Raw genomic sequence first — 25866 nt, 5'->3', positions numbered from 1 at the left:
TGGTAATTTTAATTGTGAAATTAAAAATGAATTTTGTTGCTGAAAATTTAAATTCCACCAGCAGACTTGTTTTAAGCATATCCTCTCCTATCTTCTTATCAAAACGGTGACAGTGGCTGCTCATCCAGGAGATCAGCCAGTCAGAGAGGAGCCAGAAACCTCAAGAACAGGAACTGATAGCTCTTCTCCTTCGATCCTGCAAAATAAGAATTGCTTGAGGTTTGGGCAGCTGAAGTGGTTTCCCAGGTCTAATTCTGCTTTGTTCTGGGGAATTGGGCAGGCTACTTCATGTATCTGTATAGAATTCCAAACCATTAAGTGAAATGCTTGTCACCAGTGTTTCCTAATCACTGTGTGATGGCACACCAATGGATTCCTAGTGTTGGGCATGCCTAGTGTTTACCAGAGCTCTGGGTCCTTCTCTGGCACATTGCCACCAGGCTACTTGTACAGCTTAGCTGGTACGCCCCTCTCCCAAGCATTTTACATTCCTTGTGTCTGAACTTAGCTCTGAGCTTTTCTTGGGCAGGATTGACTTACAGCTTCTCATCTAAATTCCTTCCCATGCCAAGCAGTTATTGTTGCAAGCCAGTCCTCACAGTAGGTCGAAGAGTTTATCATTAAAATGCCAGTTCTCTGAGTAAAGCATTACAATGCCCTATTAAACCACTTACTTTTTTTTATTTCCTGGAGTCTGGAGGGCATTTGGGATGACAGGTTAAAAAAAAAAAAAGAGTGAAGAACAGGAAAGCGGGGTGGCAAATACTTGTGAACTTCAGTGTGTAAATCTTGCCCATTCTAATAGATGCTTTCAGATTCTCCTCCACAAAGCTTTCTTTTTAAAAAATTTATTGTGCTGGGTGGGGGTACATTGTAGCATTTACAAAAGTTCTTACAATGTATCAAGTACATCATACTTGAATTCACCCTCTCCACTGTTCTCCTTTACCACAAAGCTGTCTGTCCTCATCACTTGCAGTGAAGTCTCTTTCTGCTTGATCACTCATGGTATGTTACTTGGATATCTGTCATATCACTGGTCAGTCTGCTTTTGTGCTTGTCTCTTTCTTATTGAAATGATCAGATCCTTCTCTGTATCTTCAAAAGTACCTATAATACCAATTTATGTATAAATATATATTTAAATTTTCTTAACTAAAATAGATTCATACTCAAAAAATAACATCAAGTACCACCTACTCTGTATTGTGCAAGACCCTGGTAGTGAAACTTGATTCAATCTCTGCTCTCAAGGAAATACTAATAAAGCAGAGAGGATGGCCAATAAATAACAATTTAAGTGGCAGATTGATGAGTTCAGAAAAGGAAATATACTGTAAGTCATACTAAGACTATATACCAAGAAACCCCAGCCTCTTCTAAGAGATGGCAGCAATGATTTCTGGCAGAAGTGGTTGAAGCTAAGACTTGAGGGTACCTGGACGTTAACCAGGCAAAGAAAGAGAGGAAAGAGCACTCCACGCAGAGGAAACAGCATGTGTGAGGCACATGGTTGAACCAGTTGACCAGTGTGTATGAGGAGCTGAAAGACCAGAATACTTGGCTCTCCATTCATGAGGAAAAGGGTGGTGTAAGATGGTGCTAGAGAAGTAGTTAGGAGTCATCTCTTGCAGAGATTTTTTTTTTTTTTTTTTGCCATGCCAAGGATTTGCTTCTTTACCTAAGATCAAGAAGCAGCCATTGAAATGAATAAAGTAGTGAAAATGCTTATTCTACATTTATCCTAAGAGCCCCCCAGTGGATTCCTGGCTTGTACTTTCTGTAACTTATTTGTGCACTCCTTGTTCGGATTTGCATGGCTATAGTTGTGATAAGGAGGAAGTAGCATGTCTTTAGAACCTCTAGACCAGAAGAGAGTGAGATGCTTCCTTAGAAAAGAACTGATTAGTGGGTTGATGGACTGCCACTCTGGATCCAAGGCTTTCAGACCTTGAGTTTGTTCTGACTTGGAGGTAAACCACTTAGTCTATTTTGAAAATCTGATTTCTAGCAGGTATCTTCCTCAAACTTATTATTAGACTATTGCCTAGGTAACCAAGACCATTCTTGAATTCTGAGACCATCCCACCAGCTGTCCACAACTCCTCCCCCAATAACACTTAGATAGCAATGGGAAAATTCCAGTGTTGTTTTCTTGCTGGAGCCGTATATCCATGTCAATCATATACAGTCTCCCAGGTAATCCTGGAGGAGGGGTAGGGTAGGGGAAATGAAAATAAGTTGCAACTCATGCTAGATGCCAATCATTTTTTTGTTGTTGAGTTGGAGCTCAAAAAAAAGGAGAGTTGTAAAACTTGCAAATACAATGAAAAATGAGCAAAGAAAGAAACTTTCAAATTCAAAACTCCAGTTTATAATCTTGCTTGAAAATGCCAATTTGTACATAGAATTTTTAGACTAATATTCTTAAACATCAAGATCAAATTAGAGATGCCCATAAATTAAAATGACCCAGGTCCAGAAAGGTTATTTTCACTTTTTGAATCCATAGGTTTAGTGGAAATGAATGTTATTGTTCAGGTTAGCCCAGTTCTAACTGAAAGGAAGATCAAAGAGAGTACTTTTTACTCAACACTGGATTATTTTGATAATCATCACTATACTAGATAAAAAATAGAAAGTAAGGGATACAGTATTCATTTATGAGAAAAGTATCTCCCTTAAATGGAAGCTTAGAGTTTGTTTTTAAGTGCTGTGAGATCTTGGGCAAGTATTTACTCTTGATCTAGCATCCTATTGGATGGCATGGGTATATAGAGCTAGTGGATTTGAAAGAGCTTTTTAGAAATATGGGCTTACCATACATATAGATTTACTAGTATTGTTTCAGTTAACACACTACCTCAAACTTAAAACCATGATCTGTAATTTTGCACAATTTCCTAGGTTGGCTGGGATCAGCTGGATGGCTCTTCTGTTTTTCTTTGCCTTGGTCAGTCACACAGCTGCAAATAGTTGGGACCTCAGCTGGGGAAAGAATGTCCAAGATGGCCTCAGTCGCATCCTGCACAGCTGTCCAACCACGGACTGAAGTTGCCTCTGTTCTCCTCTCCATGGCTTCTCATTTTACGAGACATCTTCTCTCCATGTGGGCTCTAACTAGATAGCAGCCTAGCCTGGGGTTCTTTACATGGCAGTTAGCCAAAAAGCCTCTTCAGGGTTAGATCTGAAAACCTCTCAGTGATACGTCTGTATTCCTCTCTTCTGATCAAGTGCCATATTCAAAGGGAGGTAAAAGAGGTTCCAACCTTGGTTTAGAAGGGCTGAGTCACATTAGGAAAGCACACGTGGACGGGGAGCATGTGGCAGCTCTCTGGAGAATGTTCCACCACAATTATTAAAGAAAGCTTGAAAAACAGAAATATTTCATTCCCAATGAATAAGCAATTAGAACCAAATTCAACCTATAATGCTTCCTGAGATTTAAATGTTTTTGGTTAATATTAATATTATATGGTGCACATCATAACCATTACTTATACTCATAGTGATTACTCTAGATAAAGGGGTTATTCCAGTTTTCCCCAAAATCTTATTTTTTGCTTAATCTTATTAATAAAAAGAAGTATAATACAATCATCCTTTTCAGAAGTTAAATTATCTCTACATGTGTATTGATACAAAGGGAATTTTGAACTCCCTCTAGTGGCAAAAGGTTTTCTTTATTTTTTTCAAAGAGCTTGAATTAATAAGATGGCTGACATATATATAACAGAACATAGTTTCAAAAGTGACTTGTTCTTACCACAATGCTCACCTTCTCCTGTGTGTTATGGAATTTTTTTTCATCTCTTCTGAGAAATGTTCACCTTCCTAAGAAACACTAATCATGTTATATATATTTTTTTAAAAATGAAAGAGGATGTTCCGTGCTTTTAAAGTATAGAAACTATAGCTATTCCCTTTAGTCATACTCTTAAATAAAAAATTATTATGACATGATAATTAAAATAATCAGGCTCCTGATTTAAAAGTAAAGTAAATCTTAAACTTTTATCTGAACAGTTATTTTTTAATAAACAAATGCATTTAATCACAAAAAATCTTTAGATAGAGAGCAGTAGGTAGCCATTGAAATGTGAAACTTGGAAAGCACCAATAGCCAAACTTTAAAAAAAAGGAACTAGAGTTTTATGCTCTCCTCTTTAAAAAAGTTCCAAAGTTCCAATTTGGATGTTCATAGCCAATGGAAGCAATATTCACTATAACTCTCACCATCACTCTGCACAAAAGGAATCGCAATGCTAAAGGGTAGGAATAGCAAAAGAGCTATCACAGACTCAGTAAATTAACTTTTCTAAACTCCATCCCACTGCCAAAGAATTAATAGTATAATAATATTTGTTGGCTTAATGTGTTACCTGTCCATTTATAGAAAGACGTATTCTGGTCTTTTAAAAAAAGACATTTTCTATAATGCTATTAGAAAAGACATTCTTAAGAAATACTGCCCTCCCAACTATTTGGGGAAGCTGACCCAGCTTATCCTGTATCGTCTGGCAGGTTGACAAATGTATCCCTCTGTTCTTCCATCCACAAAGGTAGGAAAATGGCCAGAGATGGTAAGAATCCATAGTTTGCTTTTTTCTTTTAAGTGTCCAGAAAGTAGAAGCTGGGATTATCAAAATAATTGCCAGAGACTTTATTTGGTTTGATAGTAAATGATGAGCTCATTAGATTTCACTGAAACAATTACTCCATCCAATCAAAAGTTAGATTTTGTTTCTTTCCAATGGTTCTTTAGTTCAACATTTATAACTGAGCATGTCTCTTGTGGTCTCCATTACATCCCGTGTTTTTAGCTGGCAGCATTTCCTCTGTTGAGACTGCCCTGTGTTATTTGCCAGGCTACATTTCTGTGACTATAGAGAAAGCAGAGTTGTATTAGAGAGTGAAATTTAAGAAAAAATTGAGTGTAAGTATAACTATTTTTGAAACAAAAAATGAGGCACTATATTTGTTATAAACAAACTGGTGTAGTGGTTATTAAAAAATACAGCCTACAAAAGCACATGGAAAGTCTTCGAGTCATTTCATAACCACTCTGCATGTTTCCTCTTGAATATTTATAAAAATTTCATTTAACTGAAAGAGTCCAGAGATTCCCTTCCCGCTCAGCTGCACAGATTTGAAATAATGAAGGTGAATTTGCATTTCTTAAAATGGTGTTTTCTTCCAGTTCTCATAGAAACATTTTTGGAACAGTGGTCTGTGCTAACAGCTGTATTCAATCTTGAGTAAAAGTTACGTTCTGAAAAGAATAAAATTCAATTTAACATTAGAACTTGTCTGGACCATAATTCTGCAGGGTGCTGAGGTGATTTCTTGTAAATAGTTCCTGATAGAAGTCACTAATCAGTGTCAGTGTTTTTAACTGAAGAGATAGTGTTCTGTAGATGACTTATCCATACATATAGCTGTCTTATTTTTAAAGAGTTTTACTCTTTGATTGTTTTTAAAATGCAATTTCTTTGTGGAATTATATGTATATGGAATCTGTACATCTGTGTACATTAATCATAATCACATAGATAAATGATAGTTTATTTAAACTTTCAAGAATTTTTAAATTGTGTCATTCATGATTTTTAAGCAAACTTTTCTTCATTCAGTTTTAGTCATGTGTTCATTCATTCACTTATTGCAGTGTAAGCCCACTTTTTTCTTAGCTTCATAAGATTAGTTGATTTTACATATATACATATGTTCATATAGACATATGATACAAATGTAGTAATAGTATGGACTTTTAAAGTATCTTTTAGATGTGTATTAATGACTTTTACTCTCCTAAATGGTGTACTAAATGGTGTACTTAATTTTAAAGAAGGAAACTGTGGCATTAATGTAATTTGTGTATTGCTTAATCTTAATGGAATCATGTCTTAAATGGAAAAGTTTTACTGAATCATCTATTTTCTTTATGGATCATCTTTTTGTCCTCTAAACAATGAAAATAAATAGTTTTCAATGATAGGTTATCAGATTGAAATAAAAGTGTAGCACATTAAGCCAGAATTAACAAATATACATAAAAAATCCAGCTTCCTCAATTTTCAGGAATCACAACCATTTCCGGCCTTACTTTGGTAACAAAGAGGCTAGACTTTTTTCATTCCCTGACCAAACCACTAAGTTGCCTTGAAGAACTTTGTTTATAATTTCTTTTTGCATTCTTTTCCTCTTGATGTGCTCCCCTCCCTCCAGCAGTGAGGTCTAATTAAAGAGAGGCCACCGTGACCCTCGTTGTTTAGAAGTCACCCGGAATGGGGTGGCGGTACAGATCTGGACAGGAAGTGCTCATTCCTAAAATATAACACAGTCCTTAAAACTATCTTATCAAAAATCTCTTGGCATGAAAAGTACCTCCTCTGATTTAAAATATGTACATTTCAAACCAAAATAGAATCCCGAAGACTTAAGCAATATGTTGTTCAAATACTTTTATAAGAATTTGTCATAATTAACACTAACTTGTATATATAAAACAATAATTGATTTTAGAGATATTGAAATACATAAACATCAAAGACATATTTTAGTAAAGTTAAGGATAGCTCATTTTATGTGGGTTTTTTTGGAGTCATATAGCTTGTCATTCCTTTTCAAGAATTTGAGGTACCTTAGATTTGTATGGAAAGGTTATTATTTCAAAATGCCTTAATTTGGATGATAAAATGAATGTAGTGCTTGTCAATCATGTAAGTGAAAGTGCTACAGCTTTTTTAAGTGATGTTTAGAAAGAAATGGAAATCATTTAATAAACTTGCATTAAAAAAGCAGGTAGCACTACTTGACATTCAAATTTTCCTTCCTGAAATGACTTGCTATTGCTGAATACTATCTTATAAGAGGCAGTTTCTCCCACAATTTGGTTAGTATTTGTTTAGCAAGATACTTTTGACTACAAGTAAGAAAGATTCACTACTGATTGTGTTCAGTGGTGGGAAGGAACTGTTCTAGGAATATACAAGAGAGTTAAGAATCTTGGTTATGAATCCAGATCTTACTAGTAAGGCTACTTCACTTGTCTCAGAATGGATGGAGATCATAGTGAGCAGGGACCTCATGGTGACCAATTGGTAATTATTATCAGTTAAAGGCACAATTTTAAGAGCAAGAGTTTTAAATTTTCCTCTCAAACTTTTACCATTTCTATCATTCAGCTGCTCTTTGTTTAACCAGTTCCAGAGTCCAACTCCTTTGCATCTTATATCTAACTGGTTCCTCATTTTCTCCTCCTGACTCTGAATGCTGTTGAAAATCATTGAGTCACCATTCAAGTGATAATCCTTCTGTGTCATTGCTTTTCCTTCCTCCCAATTTCAGTCAGTTCACTCCTGGCCCTCAGCTACCACATGGCCTCTCTCTCTTCCAGTACCAAAAGATTCAACCACTTTCCCTGTCAAAGTGTTTGAATGAATAGCCATTGAACATTGTTAGGGAATAAAAGACAGAGTAAGTATCCTTTTAAAGTCAATATTTAAAAGAGCTAATAAGATGTAAAATAGCTGAAAACAGCTGTAAGATAAAAGATATTTTGAAAATTCTAAGAGCGCTAATCATTTCTTTTGGTTAAAAGGAATTCACTGTAGTAGTAGTAAGAAATTATTTGTTTACAAAAGCATTGAAGTACACACATTTCAACTTAAGAGTCTGAGTTATCTCATTAAAAGATAGTATTGCTTTTAAATCCTCCCACTTCATGCTGCCACATTTAAGCAGCTATATTGTCAGGGATAGAGATAATAATTTAACTTAAGATGCCAAGAAGCAAAGCAATCAATTTGTTGATCGTATTTCACTAGAAGACAAAATAAGATTTTTTTGTCTCTTTTTTTTTTTTTTTTTTTTTTGAGACAAGGTCTTTCTATGTAGCCCAAGCTGCACTTGAACTTGTGATCATCCTATCTCAGCCTCCTGAGCTCTGGGATTACAGACATGCATCACCATGCTCATCCACCAAAATTAAGGTTACTAGTAAGATCTAAAGAGTATTATTGTTTGGCCTTCAGCTCTTAATGTTAATAATTTATCTGTAAATAGATCATCAACTCCTGGTTATCTTAAGACAAACATCTTCTTTATGTTTGTTAAATTCTCCACCTTTCTTTTGCTGCTTAGCATCTACCTTTGAATTACTCAGGATGCAAAAATAAACACCAGGAAACAGTGCTCAATTCTTCATTCCTTTCCTTTCTTATTTTTTAAAATATGAAATAGAGGTTCTGAAGTTCATTCTGTAAAGTATTTCTTAGTTTCTGCTACTTGTATAGTCATTTATGAGTGAGTAGTCAGTAGATATAATTAGACCCAACTGTGTAATTTTTCTTTTTCATTTAAAGTTTTCAACTAAAAGTTGGATTGAGGAAGAGTCTGAAATTCAATTTAAAACTCAGCTGCTCAGCTTCTCCTCTTGGAGCATAAATATCCCAAAGTTGCTGGTTAATGGGGTTTTCAATCCCCCCCATAGTTTGGAAGTGATCAGCATTCCCAAAAACACTTAAGAATATTTTCACTCATTAGAGAACAAGTGCCTCTCAGACTCTGAAGTCTTTCTGCATGAAAACAAAGCAAACAGACAGCAAGTAAGTGTGCTACATGAGTGTGAAGAAATGATTCTTCTTAATTTTATGAACTGGTATTTTTTTCTTGGACTTATAAGTCAGTACATTTAAAATAATGTCTGTTTCCAGAGTTACAGTGGTGTACAAGGCATTGAGGTAGACTCCTTGCTCTGGAAGAGCTCACTCTCTAGTGAAATAGAGAGATATATAGCTGAGACAGAGAGAGAGGGAAAAGAGGAGGGGAGGGAGAGGAGAGGAGAGAAGAGAAAGGTGACTGTTTACCAGGGGACATAGAAGCTCAACAAAGTGTGAACCATGTCGGGTTTGGAGTCCAACAGAAAGGGCCAAGTTTGGAATTCTAGATGTGAGATTCTTTTGTTCAGTGTTGATTATTGATGTGCTAGTTGTGAGTGAGGTCAGATTTAGAAAAGATCTAGAATGGAGAACAAAGAGGGGAAAGGAGGATAACCAAAGAGAAGACCAAGTGGGATTCCATGAAGGTGGGTGGCTGAAGCTGATACAGGACTAAGTAATGTGGTTCAGTGGTGGGGTCAGCACCAGGTTTCAGTTGTCTGTAATTAGAATGGGAGGTGCAGATGTGCAAGCCTCCATAGCTGAGTGGTCTTTTAAGAACTCTGGCAGTGAAGGAGAAGGAATAAATGGCTTAAGAAGCAAGGACAGCATTCTTGCCCCTATTTTAGGATAGAGAAAACTTGCTCAAGTTAGTTTACTGGAAAAAAGCCATTGCACCTACTGTTCTCATTTCTGAAAGGAAGATATACTAATATAGTACTTTTATAGTAAAAAATTATTAAGTAGCCAAGAAAAATTGAAAGCAAGCAAGCAAAATGATATAGAAGTTGAGCTGGAAAGATTTGGGTGGGGGTGGGGGCAAGGAGGATTTATGTAGGGAAATTCATTTAAAATCAAGGATACAAGTAAAAATGTACGTCTTGAAAAGAACTAGCAACATCTCTACTACTGGGCTAGAGAAGAATGCCAAGAAGATATGCAAAAATATGAGATATATTTGAGAAAGAACTAAAGGAATTTCATGTAAATAGTGTCAGATGATATCTCCCTTATTATTTGGCAGTGAAGGTCAGACTGAGAGTTTGAGGGAAAAAAGAAGAGGCTTGGAATTAATTCAGTGTGGGGTAGGGTGGGAGCTACTGGAAAGGAGTAAAGTGAGTGCTATACAGCACTGAAGGTGTAAGTAAAATGAAGTTTATTTTTACTGAAGCCAATGAATGTCATTACGCTTTGCATGTGAGGTTGTCAGCAACTCGGAGGGAGGAGTAGAAACCTCTGGTCAAGGCAGGGTAAAAGAGGCAGGACACTTGGGTACTGGTTTGTGCATTTAGGTTGGCAGAGTGAATGTAGTGGAGAGAGGGTAGTAGTTTGGTGGCTCAGGGGAGGAGGATGTGACCTCATAGACCAGAAGAATGTTGTCTTGCACTACCATTTTTATTAATTAGAGTTAGAACAGATGGGAGAATGGGATGTTCAGACCTTGAAGACACATAGCAACATCAGTCACTGAAGGAAAGTGGATGTTTAGGTTTTTTTGAAGTGGAACTGTAAGAATGGGGTTTTAGATGAAGTGACAAGATCACTCAGGAAAAGGTCTTAGCTATGTGCTAAATTTTATCTGGAGGTGGGCATTTGCTACAGATAAATAATGTTAATCTTTATAATTAAATAAGATTACTGTAATTACTTTTCTCACAAAAACTGTAAGGGAAATATTGCTGTCTTTTTCCTCTGTGCTGTTAAATGGTAGATCAGATGAAGATTGCTAAGCTATCAGGTTGTGTAATTATCTTTTGAACACAGTAGTTTTTATTAAAGGCCCATGCCTTGTCCACCACAGCTCAGCACAAACAGCAGTGGCAATATGTAGGTGATAGAAGGAGATGGAGTGGATCTCAAGGACCATTCTGTTTTGCATTGAACAGGAACAAGGAAGAAACAAATGCTACTTGGTGTAGGGAAGACAAAAGAATCAACCACTGGAGTTTCAAGGGAAGTCATATCATCAGGCAAAAGTATTTCTTGGTTGCTTCAGTGATTCAGAAACACATTCTGGGAGTGTCTTGGGTTTGAATAGGTAAATGCTCACCCAGGAAAACATTTAGTCATTTGTAAATCTTTAGGTCAAGGGGATGTAATTTTCATGTACCTTACAGCAAAGTTTTATTGTTGTTTGGTGGGACTGGGGTTTGAACTCAAGGCTTCACCCTTGCAAAGCAGGCACTGTACAGCCTGAGGCACATCTTCAGTACATTATGCTCTGGTTATTTTGGAGATGGGTCTTGCAAACTATTTTCCCCTGGCTGGCCTTGAACTGTGATCCTCTGTCCTAGCCTCCTAAGTGGCTGGAATTATAAGTGTGAGCCACCAACACCTGTCATGTTTGGTTTTTAATAGCAAAGTAAGATAGATAGATACACAGACAGACCATTGAGGGTCAAGTGCACATCTTTTCTGGGTTCCTGTAACCATTTTCTGGTTCATTCTTTATAACAGTATTTTTCAGGTAAGAGTGGGAGAACATGTCCTCATTATTTCTAGTTCTGAATCATGTAGAAGTGAGCCATAGTGACTGATGGGAGTATATAGAAGCCCTGTGGTATGCTGGACTGGAAAGGAAGCTGAGAAATACTGATTTTTAGTGCAGCCAGGTCAACAGGCATGTGCTGAGCTCTCAGGATGCCTTTCCATAGAGAAAACAGCACAAAATGTGTGCTACATCCTGGCATGGTTTCTTCTGTAGAGGAGTTTATAATGTATAATAAGTTGTGTAGTAAGTTGGCCTAATTCAGGCACTAAGACAGTCCTTAGAAATATAGCAAGAAGTCTTGGAAAATAGATGAGAGCAGGAAAAACTCAGAGGGGGCAGACCATGAGCTGTGATTTCAACAGAGTAAACAGAGGGAGGGATGAATGTGGTTTGACTGATGGAAAAACAGAGGCTGTTTCCTGGCAAAGCTCAGAGTCAGAAAAGAGTTCATGGGCAGCCAAAACACAAATAGTAGCTGCAGTAGAGGTAAAGGGGCAAAGGAGTTACAAAGTGGAGTGTCTTGCAAGTGTCTTTCAGAAATGTGTATTTGATGTGGGAGTTTTAGGAAGTAGAATGATGTGGTCAAAAAGACCATAAGACATTACTTTAGAAGCATAGTATGCAACACTTGGAATAAATAAGGACTGGTCAGAGGGAAAAAAGAAAAAGGGCTAGCAGTTCTAGCTTGAAGAATATAATGGATAAAAGAGATGGAGAAAGGTGAAACAGTAAGAATCACAGAGATGCTGCTAATTTAGAAGTAGTGTTTTTTCACTGTGAAGAATAGAAATTAGCTGAATCCTCTCTGCTTAATCACTTAGATTTATAGCAATTCCTAGTGGATTCACTGTTACCTTTGTACTCTGTGGACTATAGTCTCATCTGTCAACTTTTTAAATGCCTTTTTTCTTTTTCTTTTCCTCTTTATTAGGAGTGATTTATATAAGACAAGGGTTAAATGGGCAAATAAAATAGTTATTCAAAAGAAAACTCATAACCAGCTAAGAGATCACATCCTAGATGTTGTAGCACCAGAATCAATTTGCTTTGTTTGTCTGGAATGCCTTTTGTGAGAATCAACCTCACAAAAATTTTTACACTGATATCAACTAAAGATACTTTAATTGTGGAAATTTCCAAACATCCACCTGAGAAGGAAGCATAGTTTCAATAATTATCCACAATTTTTCCATTCTGATTTAGTAATAGAATGCCAGTTTTAACATTTGAATACCATATGCTAGAATGAAACAACCTATATAATTTTCAATTACCACAGTCTGTACCCCTACTTTAAAAAAATCTATTAGTCACCAAACCTAAATTATGATTTTTTTTTAATAAAAGGATACAGACATAGAAACAGGGGGAAAACAGTTCCTAGAGTGTTTTATAGCCTTTTATATTTAATGATGTTCATGATAAAGAAATAGCTTGCATGAATTTTAAAAGAGCCTCTAAAGTACAGTATATTTTCAAATCACTCAAGAGATCATAAACTATAGAAACTAAAATGATATTAATACCAAGAAAATCTGGCTATAAAGCTTGAATGTTAGACTTATCATTGAATTAATAGATATCTCAAAAATCATTAGCTTGTTTGTTTTGTATGGGGGGAAATCCCGTGTATTTGAATAATGCTTGCATCCTTTTTATTTTGTTTTGTTTTGTTTTTGTGGTGGTGGGGATTGAAGCCAGAGCCTTGTGCATTCTAGACAAGCACTCTACCACTGAGCTACATTCCCAGCCAAGCATACATTTTGAAGGGGGTGTTCATTCATTCATATATTCATGAACTAATATTTGGCTAGTGGGTACTGACCCTGAGTTAGGAGCTTGGGATATATCATTGGTTTGGTATATTCATAATGCTTACAAAATGATTTTCAAGGTGAGACTAATGATAATTTTCCTTACAACAAGGGAAACATTTACAGATAAATGAAATTCATAGATAATCCCTAAACTTTAGTTTAACCAGCCTATATTCAGCAGATTGACTAATTTGTTTCACTTTTTCATGTCAGTTTTATTATCACACTGGTGAAATGACTGCAAGATTAGCTGTTTGCACATAAGGAGAAGGAAGAACAGCAAGGAAACACCCCTGTCTATTCAGCTCCCAAACAGGTCTGATAGATACAGATAAGGTAGTTGGTGCTCTGAGTGTGAATTGTTCATATCTTTGCTGTAACAGGGTCATTGTACCTGTTAAATGATTGCTTTTGATTTACTTTATCTTTTCCTATCAGTTTTAAGGACTATGATAACCATTTCAGATATACGACTTTTACTCTCACTTACCTGATCTATGCAAAAATTACTTTTCCAGTCTGAAGCCCTAGGAAGACTGAGCACTGGCACCACGTCCTGTAAAAAGAGGCCAATCTGTAATACTTGTAAGATAGAATTGATGCTATGTGCCAGAACAGTATTAATGACTGGTGAGAGGAAGAGAGAGAGAGAAACAGACAGACAGACAGATTGTCTCAGATTATGATTCAACTGACAACTTTTAAAACACTAATAGCAAGAAGTATAAAGTGGAGAAGTTGAATAAATATCTGCAGATTTAGAATCATCTCTTTAATTTTTCTTATAATCTAAGTGCACTATGCATGTAAAACTACACGTCACTTGACATCATTTTGAAAAGATGGCTGAGGAGGGAAACAAACAGCTCTGCTTACTTCTTTGTGATGGATGCCTCTGTGAGATTGAGGGACAGTTCCTTATTGGGACTCCTGGAGACCACAGAGTACTGTTAGATCTCCATGGAAAAACAGAGTGTTTGAGTCATTTACTGGTAACCACTTAGTGCTCCTAGTTCTTAGGAAGGTGAAAAATGAATCTTTGACAGATATATTTCCAGAGCCTAAGTTGTGGATGAAAAGGACATGTATGTACATTTGCATGCAGTGTGTTCATACACCTGTATGCCATACTTCATGGATTCTAAGGCTCTCCCTTTTCACATTTCAGTGTCTTTGAAATTGGGATGCATCATTAGTCTACTTTTTTCAATGTTTCGTCTCAATAACTACAGAAAGTTTATAATTTTGGCAACTTAGATTGCATGATATATGGTTAATATCCAAATATTTGTAGGACTCTGGTTGCAGAAAGATGAATAGGACACTTTTCTTTCACCTAAAAAGTAAAGCAAGAAGATTTATTATGACAGCAACAGTTGAGGTCAAAAGAAACTACTTCATCATGGAATCCCATTTCCTTAAACTGTCACATACAGATGCAAAAGGCAACATTTGTTATAATCCCTTTTATGACCCAAGTGATCCACAGATTAGGATGCAAATCCATACATTTAATACAATTTATAAGACATATCCTTTAAGGTTTGATAACTGCATTTTTACTCAGCTCTTTCTAACTCAGGGATTCATCATTTTGAAAGAGGGTGAAAACACTCATTTCTGCCATTTGCCGGTGTGTGTAAGAAAACTAGCTTGCTTGACCATTTATACATCCAACAAAACCTACTATATGCAGGAATGTAGACTAGAGATTTACAGACTGTTAAGGCAAGCTTACAAGATTGTTAGGACTCAAAAAAAAAATGACTGAATTATGGCAGTGTAGAATACAGAAAAAAACAATTTACAATCTTCAGAAGACATAGATTCCAGTCCTGCAGCAGAAGAACTCCATGGTTTTAGTTTAATAAGAACTTTCTTACAGATAGGGCAAATATGAATAGATGAGATGGATTTATGATTGGTAGCGTGTCCAAGGAGAGTCAGTATTATCTCTTTAATCATTAAAATTTTATTGAATGATTATTATATATTAGGCATAAGGATTGGACCTTAATAATTCTCTCTAGCCCTGAAATTCTATCTCTGGGCTTTATGACACATGGCACATTGCCTAACCTACTTGAAGCTAGCTACCTGTTCATAAAAAGTAAGAGTACGAGATACCTATCCTGCCTCCTTCTCTGAGACTTTAATGAGATAATGCATAAAATATTTATTATGCCTATATCTGTGAATACATACATACACCTATAAAATAGTTTAGAAAACTATAAATGTCTTTAGAAGTTATTTACTTCTTTCTCCTGCTACCTTCTTTAACTTAGAAGAGTTGAACAAAAAAGAGTTTAAAAGAGTTTAAACAATAACCCTGTGGTCAAAATATTGTTACGTTTGCCACTAGATCAAATATTACATTGGGAAGTAAAGGGAGGTTCTGAGAGTTATCTATTTAAAGTGGTGACAGGGTTCTGGGAGTGTTCTTTCCAGTTTGGAATTAAGAATTGCTGATGTCATGATCAGTCATATTGTCATGACAACACCAGAATTTCCTCATTTGTCTTCTCTTCGTCTGGGGAGTATCAATTTGCTACAGGTCTGTCGTCAGTCCACCCCATGTGCTAAGTATATTAGATAACTCAGAACTAGCTGTTCTTAAAAACACTAAGGACAAAGAGAATTGTTATAAGCTCCTTAGGTATCATGTTTCAGGATTCTACACTGTATATCCTCACATTGGAAAGTTTGCCTTCATACATATTCAACTGAATAGAAACCCATTTGTAATTCTGTATGTTCTTGTTTGAACTTTGTAAGTTTCTCAGTGGAGAAAAGCTTTTCACCATTCTCATTTACATAAAAAAATGTTACTAATTATTCTAGCATTTACCTGTTTAGGTGAAATAGACCTGATTTAATGTTGATCTTAGTAACTGAAAAGAAACTGTTTGGTGTTTTTCTTTCTGCATTTGGAATGCTTTAAAACTCAACTGGTATTACTGATTCGTCCCCAGCATTTAGGAATGTCTGATGATAACTATTTCCCATTCTTAGCTAACATGAAGGTTTTGTTTGTCCCAGGTAATTTGTATAGCTCGTTTTTACTCATGGAAAGGAGATGGTCATTCCATGACTTAGATTTTGGCTCTAATTATCTACAAATTCTGTCCATTTCCTGAGTACTTTCTGTCTTTTCCCAGGATGGATAGCAAGAGGTGGGTACCAGTTTTCCCAGCCACCAATCCTTTCCTTACTGTACTTTTTTTTTTTTTTTGGCAGCACTGGGGTTTGAACTCAGTGCCTCAAGCTTGCTTGACAGGTGCTCTACCACTTGAGCCATGCTCCCAGCCTTTTCTGCTTTTTGTTATTTTTTCAGGTAGGCTCTCAACATTTTTTGCCCAAGAATGGCCTTATACCACAATCCTCCTACCTACAGCCCTCTGTGTAGCTGAGATCCTGTACAGCCATGAGTCCTACACCCAGCTTACTTGATGAGATAGGAGCCTCACTAAGTTTTTGCCCTCCTCAGCTTCGAGTCATGATCCTCCAAATTTATGCCTCCTGAGCCACTAGGATCACAGGCTGGTGCCATCCTACCAGGCTTTAGCTCTTATTCTTTAACCCATATTCTGCTCAAGTGCATAGATGATTATTACTTCCAGTTGTTTAGGTAAACTAATTTCAAATATTACTTAATAACTTCCTCCTTTCATATACAGTTAATGAAAACTTCCTTGAATTTTCTTAAAATCATCTGAAAATAAGCCTTGTATTGCTGTGGGCATGGAGAATAACCATTCCAATGTTAGATTTCTAATGAAAGAGGACAGAAAATTGACCCTTCATCCAGGCAATTCAGGAAAACAGCAATCCACAATATATGAAAAATAAGTTTATCTTTGTTCTGATTTCCTAAATAGTTGACTTAATTTTTTATAGAATTTGATCTACAGGTACAAATTCATTGTAATATAAACTAAAACAAAACAAAATCTGATAGTCTTTTGAAAGATGTTTTGTTTTGAAAAGAATAAGAAACCATATGCTTGTTTTAATAGAAAAAGGAAATCTATATTTTAAGAATTCGTATGCCAAAAATTTAAGTGAGCTTTCAATTTTTGTTAACTTATGTAAGCGAGAGCACACAAGGGAGGGGTGAGGATAGGTAAGACACCTAAAAAACTAGCTAGCATTTGTTGCCCTTAACGCAGAGAAACTAAAGCAGATACCTTAAAGCAACTGAGGCCAATAGGAAAAGGGGACCAGGAACTAGAGAAAAGGTTAGATCAAAAAGAATTAACCTAGAAGGTAACACCCACACACAGGAAATCAATGTGAGTCAATGCCCTGTATAGCTATCCTTATCTCAACCAGCAAAACCCCTTGTTCCTTCCTATTATTGCTTATACTCTCTCTACAACAAAATTAGAGATAAGGGCAAAATAGTTTCTGCTGGGTATTGAGGGGGGGAGCGGGAGGGGGTGGAGTGGGTGGTAAGGGAGGGGGTGGGGGCAGGGGGGAGAAATGAACCAAGCCTTGTATGCACATATGAATAATAAAAGAAAAATGAAAAAAAAAAAAAAAAAAAAAAAGAATTCGTATGCCAAAAATTTAAGTGAGCTTTCAATTTTTGTTAACTTATGTAAGTGCTCAACAGTAACTAATTATTCCAAAAATGTTTGTATGTAAATTTGAATTTAAAATATGTTTCCTATAGAGAAAAATGTCTTAAATAGGTTTTTAGTTGACCTATAAACATCTATGGATCCCATAATGAAACTAATCTCCAATATGGTCTCCCATTATTTTTTGAGAAAAAGTAGGTTGTCAGTTCCAGTTCAGGATTCTAGAAATATCTGTCACCTAAATATTATCCTGGCTTGTAAAAGATACTCTTCCTTGCTTCCCTTCCTACTCTATCCCCCAGAACCAGGTGCAAAAGAGGAATTGCACCTTAATAACCACTAGTTAAGTGAGATCTAGGCATTAGGCTGGACTAGAATATATATATCTATAATATATAATATATATAATCAGTATATATTAGTGGAAAGTTTGCCTTCATAGTCAAGTAAATAGAAATTCAATGTACAGATGCTCCTCAACTTAAGACAGGGTTATATCCTAATAAACTCAATGCAATTTAAAACTGTCATAAGTTGAAAATGCATTTAATATGCCTTACCTAATGAACATCACAGCTTAGCAATGCAGTGCTTTGTAGAGTGTGGACTGCCCTTGTGACCTTGTGGCTGACTGGGATCCATGGCTCACTGCCACTGCCCATCATCAATGGTAAGAGTATTGTCATGCAGCTTGGACTTCATCCATGGCTAATAATGATAATATTAGTATTATTGGAGACAAGGGACTTTGTGTCAGAAAGACCCAAGTTCAAACCCCATCTCCACTATGGGTTGGATCTGTGATCTTGGGCAACTTACTTAAATCTCTGAGCTCCAGTAAAATGACATAGTCATTCTTCCCTTTTGTGTGTGTTTGTGTGTGTGTGTTGTATGGAAGATACATTCAGAAAGTTCCTGGAATATGGTAGTTATACAACAAATGAGAGAAACCTAATATTGCAAAATTTGTTCCTTCTGTTTTGCTCACCAGGAAGAATTATTAGAATGTGGCTTCTCGTGAGACTCATCAGAAATGGCTACGCCTGTGTTGTTCTCTGCACATTCTAGGATTGTGGCTGTAGTTTTATTTTATTACAGTGGTTTCATTTTTATATACATGTGATTTTGTATATGTCTCGGGAGCCTTTAAGTCTGGAATAAGAATTGCAGATTAAAAAAATAGTAAATAATAGAAAATATTGTTGCTACTTTAGAAATAGGGTACTCTATCAACTCTGTTTTGTACAAGGAAGGAAAAGAAGTTTAAAGAATTTGCTGACCCCGTATCTTTTTATCTTCTGTTTTGCTAGGAGCCAGAGATTTTAAACACAGAGACTCTCAAATATGATTCACGTGTCTCTGTGTGTGTGTGTGTGTGTGTGTGTGTGTGTGTGTACTGCTTACATTAACAATACTGTGTTGCTACATATCATGCACTAAAGATTGTAATTGGACATAATATTGAATGATTTTTTTCCTCTTCATTCCTTCATGTTTTCAATTTGACCCAAATAAAACAGGGCACCTGAAATGCTTTAGCAGTGATGGAAGGAAAGAACCTGCTATATTTATAGGTCGGTTTTTTCCTTGATAGGGGTGTTCTATTCTTACGTCATTGGCCCTCTTCTTTTTTAAGAGAGCTTTACCACCATACTTTTTTAGCAATTTCACTCAAGCTCTCTTTTTTTTTTTTTTTATAAAGTGCTCAGCAATATGTGTATTAGGGTGTTTTAGGATGGGACTCCCCTGGGCTTTTGACACATCCTCATCTGCTCCTTTTGGGGAGTTTATCAATCATCAATAATTTTAGCTTTGATTACCCCAAATCTCTACCCTTTCTCATACTAGCCTTCTGGGTCTAGTTCTGTTTTCCTGGTCATCTGTACAGTTCTTCTTTCTGAGCATCTGTCAAACAAAGCGTTTATACAGCTGAGAATCCCACATCCATGTTATATCCTGTATTGACCTCTCCCTCCTGTGGGCTCCCAGAGCACATTATTGTCTAGACCATTTGCCTGGCACTCACCACTCAAGGCCTTGCATTATTCGTGTACAGCAGCTTGGGTTCTGCATGGGTTACAAGAACTCACCTAGGAAGTGGAGCATTAATTATAAGGCTTTTTTGAGATGCAGCATTATAGAGCTCGAGGGAACACAGGACAAAATCTTTTAAACCCAACCAGGTCTTGACTTTTACCCCTAGTTTAGAAGCACTCCCTAGCTATATGGGTAGGCCAGTCAGTCTTGCTTATTAACCTTCCCCCTCATCTGCATATTGAGCCCTAATAGCCCTCCTACCTCATAGGATTGTTGTGGAAGTGAAATGAGATGTGAAAGATTTAACAATGAAAGTCTCATTTTAGAATTACTTCCATGGGACAAATGTCTTCTAATCTCAGATTCTCAAATTCAAGTTGTACAAGCTCTTTTAGCCCACAGAAGGCAACATTACCTATATGTCTCATTTCCTCTGCTGGATTGCAGGCTTCTGCATGTACTTACTGGTTGCTCCATCCCTATTATCCTTGTTTGTATAGTCCTCCTGACTGACAGAGAGTGATCTCTGATATTGCTGACAGTCTTCCCATCCACACAGAAATGGCCCTGTTCCAACACTTAGGAAACCAGACAATGATAAGTGAAGAAAAACTTCAGTGCATCTAAATTCTTGAAAGAGACCCTTTACCAGATTTTTCCTTCACCTTTTAAAGTTAAGTCTAATGTATACTGCCTTAGAAAGCATATTCATTCAGTCATTCAACAAGCAGTTATTGAAAGTAACCTCCCCTTACCTAACTTTGCTTTTTACTCATCATACACTCCCTGCCTCCTGTTCTTTGATGGTCAGTCAGACTTACTAGTATGAAATATTTCACAGCACATCCACTTAAATCTATGTCACTACTATAAAACCTGGAAAAATAGTAATAAGAGCAGCCATTTAATTTTTACCCCACCCCCCACCTCCCTTTTTTTTTTTTCCTGGTGTACTGTACTTAAGACTATCTTATAAAGACCATCTCAGGCCCAAGAGAGGTCAACTAACTTGCTCCAAACCATGTGGCTAGTAAGTGGAATCTCTTTAGTTCTGCTTTAATTTTGTCCCTTGGATTACAAGTTCAAATTCCTTTAAGTGTCTGAACAGGGGTGTGGTTTAAGTGTATACAAGGTGTTTTTAAGGGCTGTTTCGAGTCTTAAGAGCTTAAGTAGCCCTGGGGACTGCAGCTCCCTCCATCATCTCATGGCCAAGTGTTCACTGGCTCCTGGCATGTGCTCTACTACTCTCTGCTTGCTGCCAGTCAGCTTCCTGTTTACTCATAGTTTCTGCTTCCTCATAACTTTGGCTTGCATATGGTTTTGGCTTGTTGTGGCCTCTACTCTACCCACTGGCACTGTTGCAGTTTCTGCCCTTTACTAACTGCTTCAGTTCTTGGCGTTTTCTGAATCAAAGTTCCCAAGACTGAGAATTGCATTGGTCCTGCTCATGTTTTCAGTTCCCACCAGATCATAGGTCACTGGCCAGCTTGTTGATTGGCTGCCCTTGGGTCAGATTCCCACTGCTTCACCTACTGGTTGCGGTGCTGGAGAGGAAGTTGCAGGACAGCCCAGGCAGCTGTCTTCGTTTCCCTTTAAAGAGGATGTGTAGCTCCAGGACAGGCTTCAAAACTCTTCTTACTGTGACAACTTGCAGTTTCTCTGGACTGTTTCCTTGCTTTCTCAGTGTTCAGTCATTTTTGTTTCAACAGTCAGTAAACTTTTTAAAATGAACTTCACTAGAATCTATCTCTGTAATCACTCTTAAACACTGTGAATACCTAATTTATTATGTACATTATATACATGATTTCATATTTCTGTTATTTTCCTTTTTTTAGGTTTGAATGATTTCATATAGTTTATACTTTTTAAGTGAGGACCATCAATCTTTTCCTCTCTTTATAATGCTTTACTTAGTTAAGAATGTAGAGATACTTAAGTTTAGAACTTTTTTTTTTCTTTTGGTGGGACTGGGGTTTGAACTCAGGGCTTCCTGCTTACAAAGCAAGCACTCTACCACTTAAGCCATACATCAGTTTAGAACTTCTGAATCCTGATGGACGTTGTTGTTTTGAAAGTATATGCTTATGTTCTCTCCTTTTATGCTGCATATTACACAAAATACTACATGCTGTTGATTTTTACATATCCTTTTTAGTCTTAAAGTCAGAGCTCTTCCAATATTCTCACTATATTCTTACTATATTTTAGTATTTAATAGTCTAAGTAAAATCCCCATAAAATTACTGCAGGGTATCCAGTCAAGTGTCAGCATTTAGAGATAGCACAACATCCAGTGGTACATGACTTTAGAAGTCAGCCATAAAAAAAATTGATCTGTGCAGTTCTTGGGTGGTTCAGATTGTGGTTTCCCAAGACACCAGTCATGACAACTGAGGTTGTACATGGACCTTTTTCTGTAGATGACTGGTCTGAATGGCCAGGGTCTTGGGCAGTAAGTTCTCAGGAAAAGGCACCTTTGACTTGGACAGTTCTAACTAAAACCTTCCATTTATGTACTTGTGCTTGGTAACTGTAGAGAGGGTCCTAGTGAAATGTGACTGCAAAAGGGCAGTCCAAACAAATGTACACGCATGGAATAGCAGGAAACAATCCTGGCATTTGTACTAGTTCACATCTGAATGCTAGTTGAGCTTTTTGATATTTAATCACTTTAAGGGGCACCTATTTTACTATTAATTTTATTTAGCAAGTTCTTACTTGCTCATTGTGCACCTATTACTGTGCTCAGAATAAGTTAAGGCCCTTTGCTGCTTTCCTTTAAGTGAAAAGAATTAGGAATTACGTGTGTGTTTCGTGTGTGTGGTTGTTTTTAATAGGTGAGACGCGAATGCTCATCACTTTTGCTGGAGAATGTTGGGGGTTTTGAAAGTGTGGGAAGCCGCGCACCAAGTCTCGGGCAAGATGTGTGGGATGAATAGTTTTCAATTTCTTGTGGCTAGAAAAGCCCTTGAATGGCCAGGGTTTTTCTAGAAACTTGATGTATATAGAGGACACATTGTTTTCCTTGTGAAATTGAAATTGAAATTGAGTCTTTCACTTTTTAGACAAGTTAGGATTTTTCATTATCATAGCAGATGGGCCTTTCCAGGAAGCTGTTAAGAGCTTAGGAGCCAAGGAAGCGCTCTGTAATATTTCCCGTGCTGATAGTACTCTGTAATACTCTCCATGGAACCGGCCAACTTGAAAGACGGCAAGCCAGTCCCCATGGCCTATCCAAACATGGCGCGCTTTGCCTAACTAGTTCAGGGCTTCTGCCTTGCACAGGTTCAGAGCTTGATACATGCAGCGAAAGGTAGTAGAGAAAGGGGCAGCTGCCCTAAGCTCTAGATATTTCAGCCGGGAAACAAAGGAAATTACCTCCTCCTTTTGTCTCTTTCCTTGTCGAATCTATTAATTAACACGAGGAAGGACTACACTATTCCCGGTTCAGGAAGAAGAGGAGACTCAGTAGTCCATGACCTCAAATGATTTTCTCTGTCTTTGTGATACTTGTCAACTTTTACACAGGAATAAAATGCAAAACTTTCCCGTGCGTATTGGGGCGAAGGGCTGGGCAGTGGAGACCCGTTTCCTCTGCTGCAATTTAGCGTGTGAATTGGGGGCAGGAAGCTTTCCAGAGGTGTGATGGAAGGCTGACTTGTTCGTGAAGTAGGAGTAATTCATAACCCGCACCTTTTCGGCAACGAGGAGAGTATGGAAGACTAAAACCTGGCGGCCAGTTCGCTTCCTCCCCAGGTGCCAGAGGGATTCTCCCAAGCGATGTCCTTAAAAGGGGCTTCGAGTTGGGGTACAGAGCTGCCACTGGCTCTTGGGCCAAGGAACCGCGGGGGGACACATCGAGGAGGGGGGTTGGCGACTCCAAGGAATGCGCGGCATGCGGGGAGTCAGACCCAACCATTGCAGCCGAGCGGGGGCCGGGCGGCCGGCGGGGCCGCGGGCGGCGCGCCCAGGGGCGGGCGGGGAGGCGGGGAGGCGCGGAGGCGCGGGTGGGCCTGGGCGCGGCGCGAGGCGGTGCGCGGCCGCTTCCCCGCCCCCGGCCGGCCGGCGCGCTCGCTCTCGGGGCGGTGGTTGAGGCCGCGGGAGGTGGGGACGCGGCGGCGCTGCTCCTCCGCTGCCGCCGGGAGAGTCTGCGGCGCCGCCCGCTCCGCGCGCGAACTCCAGTCCATGGCACGCAGGGCGGCGGCCCCCGGAGCTGCTCGAAGGTCGCGCGCCGCCCGCGCCGCGCCGCACTTCTAGGCGAGTGCGGAGGTCGAGCATCGGCCCAGCCCGCCCCGAGCTTGCAGCCCCCGCCGGCCGCCGCCGCGCGGCGAGAGGGAGTTCCCGGAGCGGCCCCCGCCCTGCCCGCGCCCGCCCTCCCCCGCGCCGCCAGGCTGCCCCGCGCCGCGCCCGCGCCCTCGCCCGCCGCCCGCCGCCCGCGCCCGCCGCGATGATCTTCCCCAGCGGCAGCGCCAACCCCGGGGCCAGCGGCAACTGCAGGACGCCCTACCGCAAGCAGGTGAGGCGACCGTCCCCGGGATGCCGCGCCAGGCCGGCCGTACAAAGGGCGGCAGCGCTCGCCGGGCTCCGCGCCTCCGCCGAGGCGCCGGGCTGGGCGGTGACCTTGTTTCCGAGGGAGGCGGCCCGCGGGGGCCGGTGACCTTAAGCAGCGGAGATGCCCCGGGCCCCGGCGGCCGGCCGGCCGGGTTGGGACGCCGGGGAAGGGACAGGGGCGGAGAGGTGGGAGAACCGCTGCGGGCCGGGCTGGGGGCTTCGCCCAGCCTTGCAACAAGTTTGGGTTTTTCCTTGGAACCTTTGTGTGTAGAGGAGTACGGGAGTAAGTCGTAGCAGTGGCTTACAACCTTCACTTGGAACCTCAAAGAACCTGTCTGATTCGTAGGGAACCCGGAAGACGCGCGCGCGTGTGTGTGTGCTGAGTGTGTGTGTGTGTGTGTGTGTGTGTGTGCGCGCCCCCCTCCTTATTAAAAAACAGAGAGAGAAAAAGAAACAGGAACTTCTGCTGTCACTTTCTTCAGGTTTTCAGTTCTCAAAAAGCACAGGGAAATCCTGTGACATCCTAGTTGCAGATTCTGGGATAAGCCTGAGTCATACACACGCCTTTTCCTATTTTAATACCGTTTCATACATTTTTTAACAGCTTGAACTCCAAAGGCACTTCAGTGGTTAGATCAAAATCCCCTACCGGGAAAAGGAGTGGAGTGTAGAGCTTATAGTTACGGCCTTTTGTTTTTTCATGTTTGTTTTTAAAAGGAGGTTACTGAAGCCATGTTGTGATAAATCTCACGGAGCCTTGCAGCAGCAGCAATAACAAAACCTAGCTTTAAATTATGTAAAAAATGTGCAGGTCTGTTTAGAAAAGGTTAAACTGATTTAGAGGTCAGTGGCAAAATGCTTGTTGAGAAAACAGAAACAAGATTGCAGATATTTTTCCTCCATAATAAATCTCTTGTCCTTAACCACTGAGACAGATCAGTTAAGTTATTATCCCAATAATGATATCTGCGAACCGTATCTTTCCATGCAGATTGGGGCTCTATTAAGATCATGACGGATGACAGTGATGCCTGGTGGCTTTTCCTATATGTTTAGTTCTTGTTCTCAAAAGTCTTTTTTTTGTATGTTCTAGTGTAAGTATATCTAGCCGTAAGTATTTTGGCAGTGTCAAAAAGTAATGTTTTCTATTCTTTGATTCCTTCACATGTTAACTTTACCTTCAAAAGTCAGTGACACACCCTGGTCTATGTGTCCTCCATGTCGAAGTCCAGGGAAACTTTTACCTGGATTAAGAAGTCCCTCTCTTCTTTTATTAAATAAAGTTAAATTTGCATCGGCGATTTGGCTGACATATGCCAAAATTGTCAGGATTCATAAACAGGCATCTCTAAATTCACTTCATGTGGCTTCCTGTAAAATAAATGCTCTCAGATCCAACACACTAACACCAACTTCATAAGTGAAGCCAATTTACAGCAAGTATTCTTCCAGCCCCTCAGCCCCCAGCCACCTCTCTCTACCTGAAAAGATGGCTAATTATGTCAGGGCCTTGTGTATTCATTTATTTGTTGTCAAAACTCAGCAGGGTGTTCGCTCTGAAATGGAAAAAGGCACTGAGGGCGAGGCCTTTTGCTGTGAGGGGCTGGAGGTTTTGTGTGTGGAGGGGGACAGCCTGCTGGCTGGAGCACGCTGATAAGATGCTGTCTTTTCACAGGGCTCTCCTTAGATTCAAAGACTAAAAGGGCTGACTAAATCAGAAA

At 39.0% G+C, this 25866-nt stretch overlaps 1 protein-coding gene and 1 long non-coding RNA gene across 9 annotated transcripts in view; one reads left to right on the top strand and one right to left on the bottom strand.

Annotated features, from left to right (window-relative positions):
* Positions 1-25866, top strand: part of Rbms1 (RNA binding motif single stranded interacting protein 1) — a 202264-nt gene that overhangs the window by 52017 nt on the left and 124381 nt on the right. For 2 of the 7 annotated variants that reach the window (XM_074070943.1, XM_074070941.1), the window contains exon 1: positions 23975-24110. The exons of the other annotated variants lie outside the window; for them this stretch is intronic. In XM_074070943.1, the coding sequence (XP_073927044.1) occupies positions 24042-24110 (69 nt within the window). In that variant the 5' untranslated portion in view covers positions 23975-24041. Of the gene's footprint in view, positions 1-23974; positions 24111-25866 lie in introns of those variants that run through there. 7 annotated transcript variants of the gene reach the window in all.
* Positions 729-24289, bottom strand: LOC141422577 (uncharacterized). Of its 2 annotated transcripts, none has more exons than XR_012447220.1 (3): positions 24102-24289; positions 13459-13524; positions 729-1110 (listed from the first exon to the last, which is right to left on the bottom strand). It is a non-coding gene; the product is annotated as an uncharacterized lncRNA (long non-coding RNA). The 2 variants fall into 2 exon arrangements; XR_012447219.1 differs by lacking the exon at positions 729-1110 and adding an exon at positions 4582-5272.

The sequence above is a fragment of the Castor canadensis genome, chromosome 4 (genome assembly GCF_047511655.1).
Source record: "Castor canadensis chromosome 4, mCasCan1.hap1v2, whole genome shotgun sequence".
NCBI classification, from domain to species: Eukaryota; Metazoa; Chordata; class Mammalia; order Rodentia; family Castoridae; genus Castor; species Castor canadensis.
Note: the sequence above shows the minus strand (reverse complement) of the source record. Positions and strands in the feature narration are given on the sequence as shown.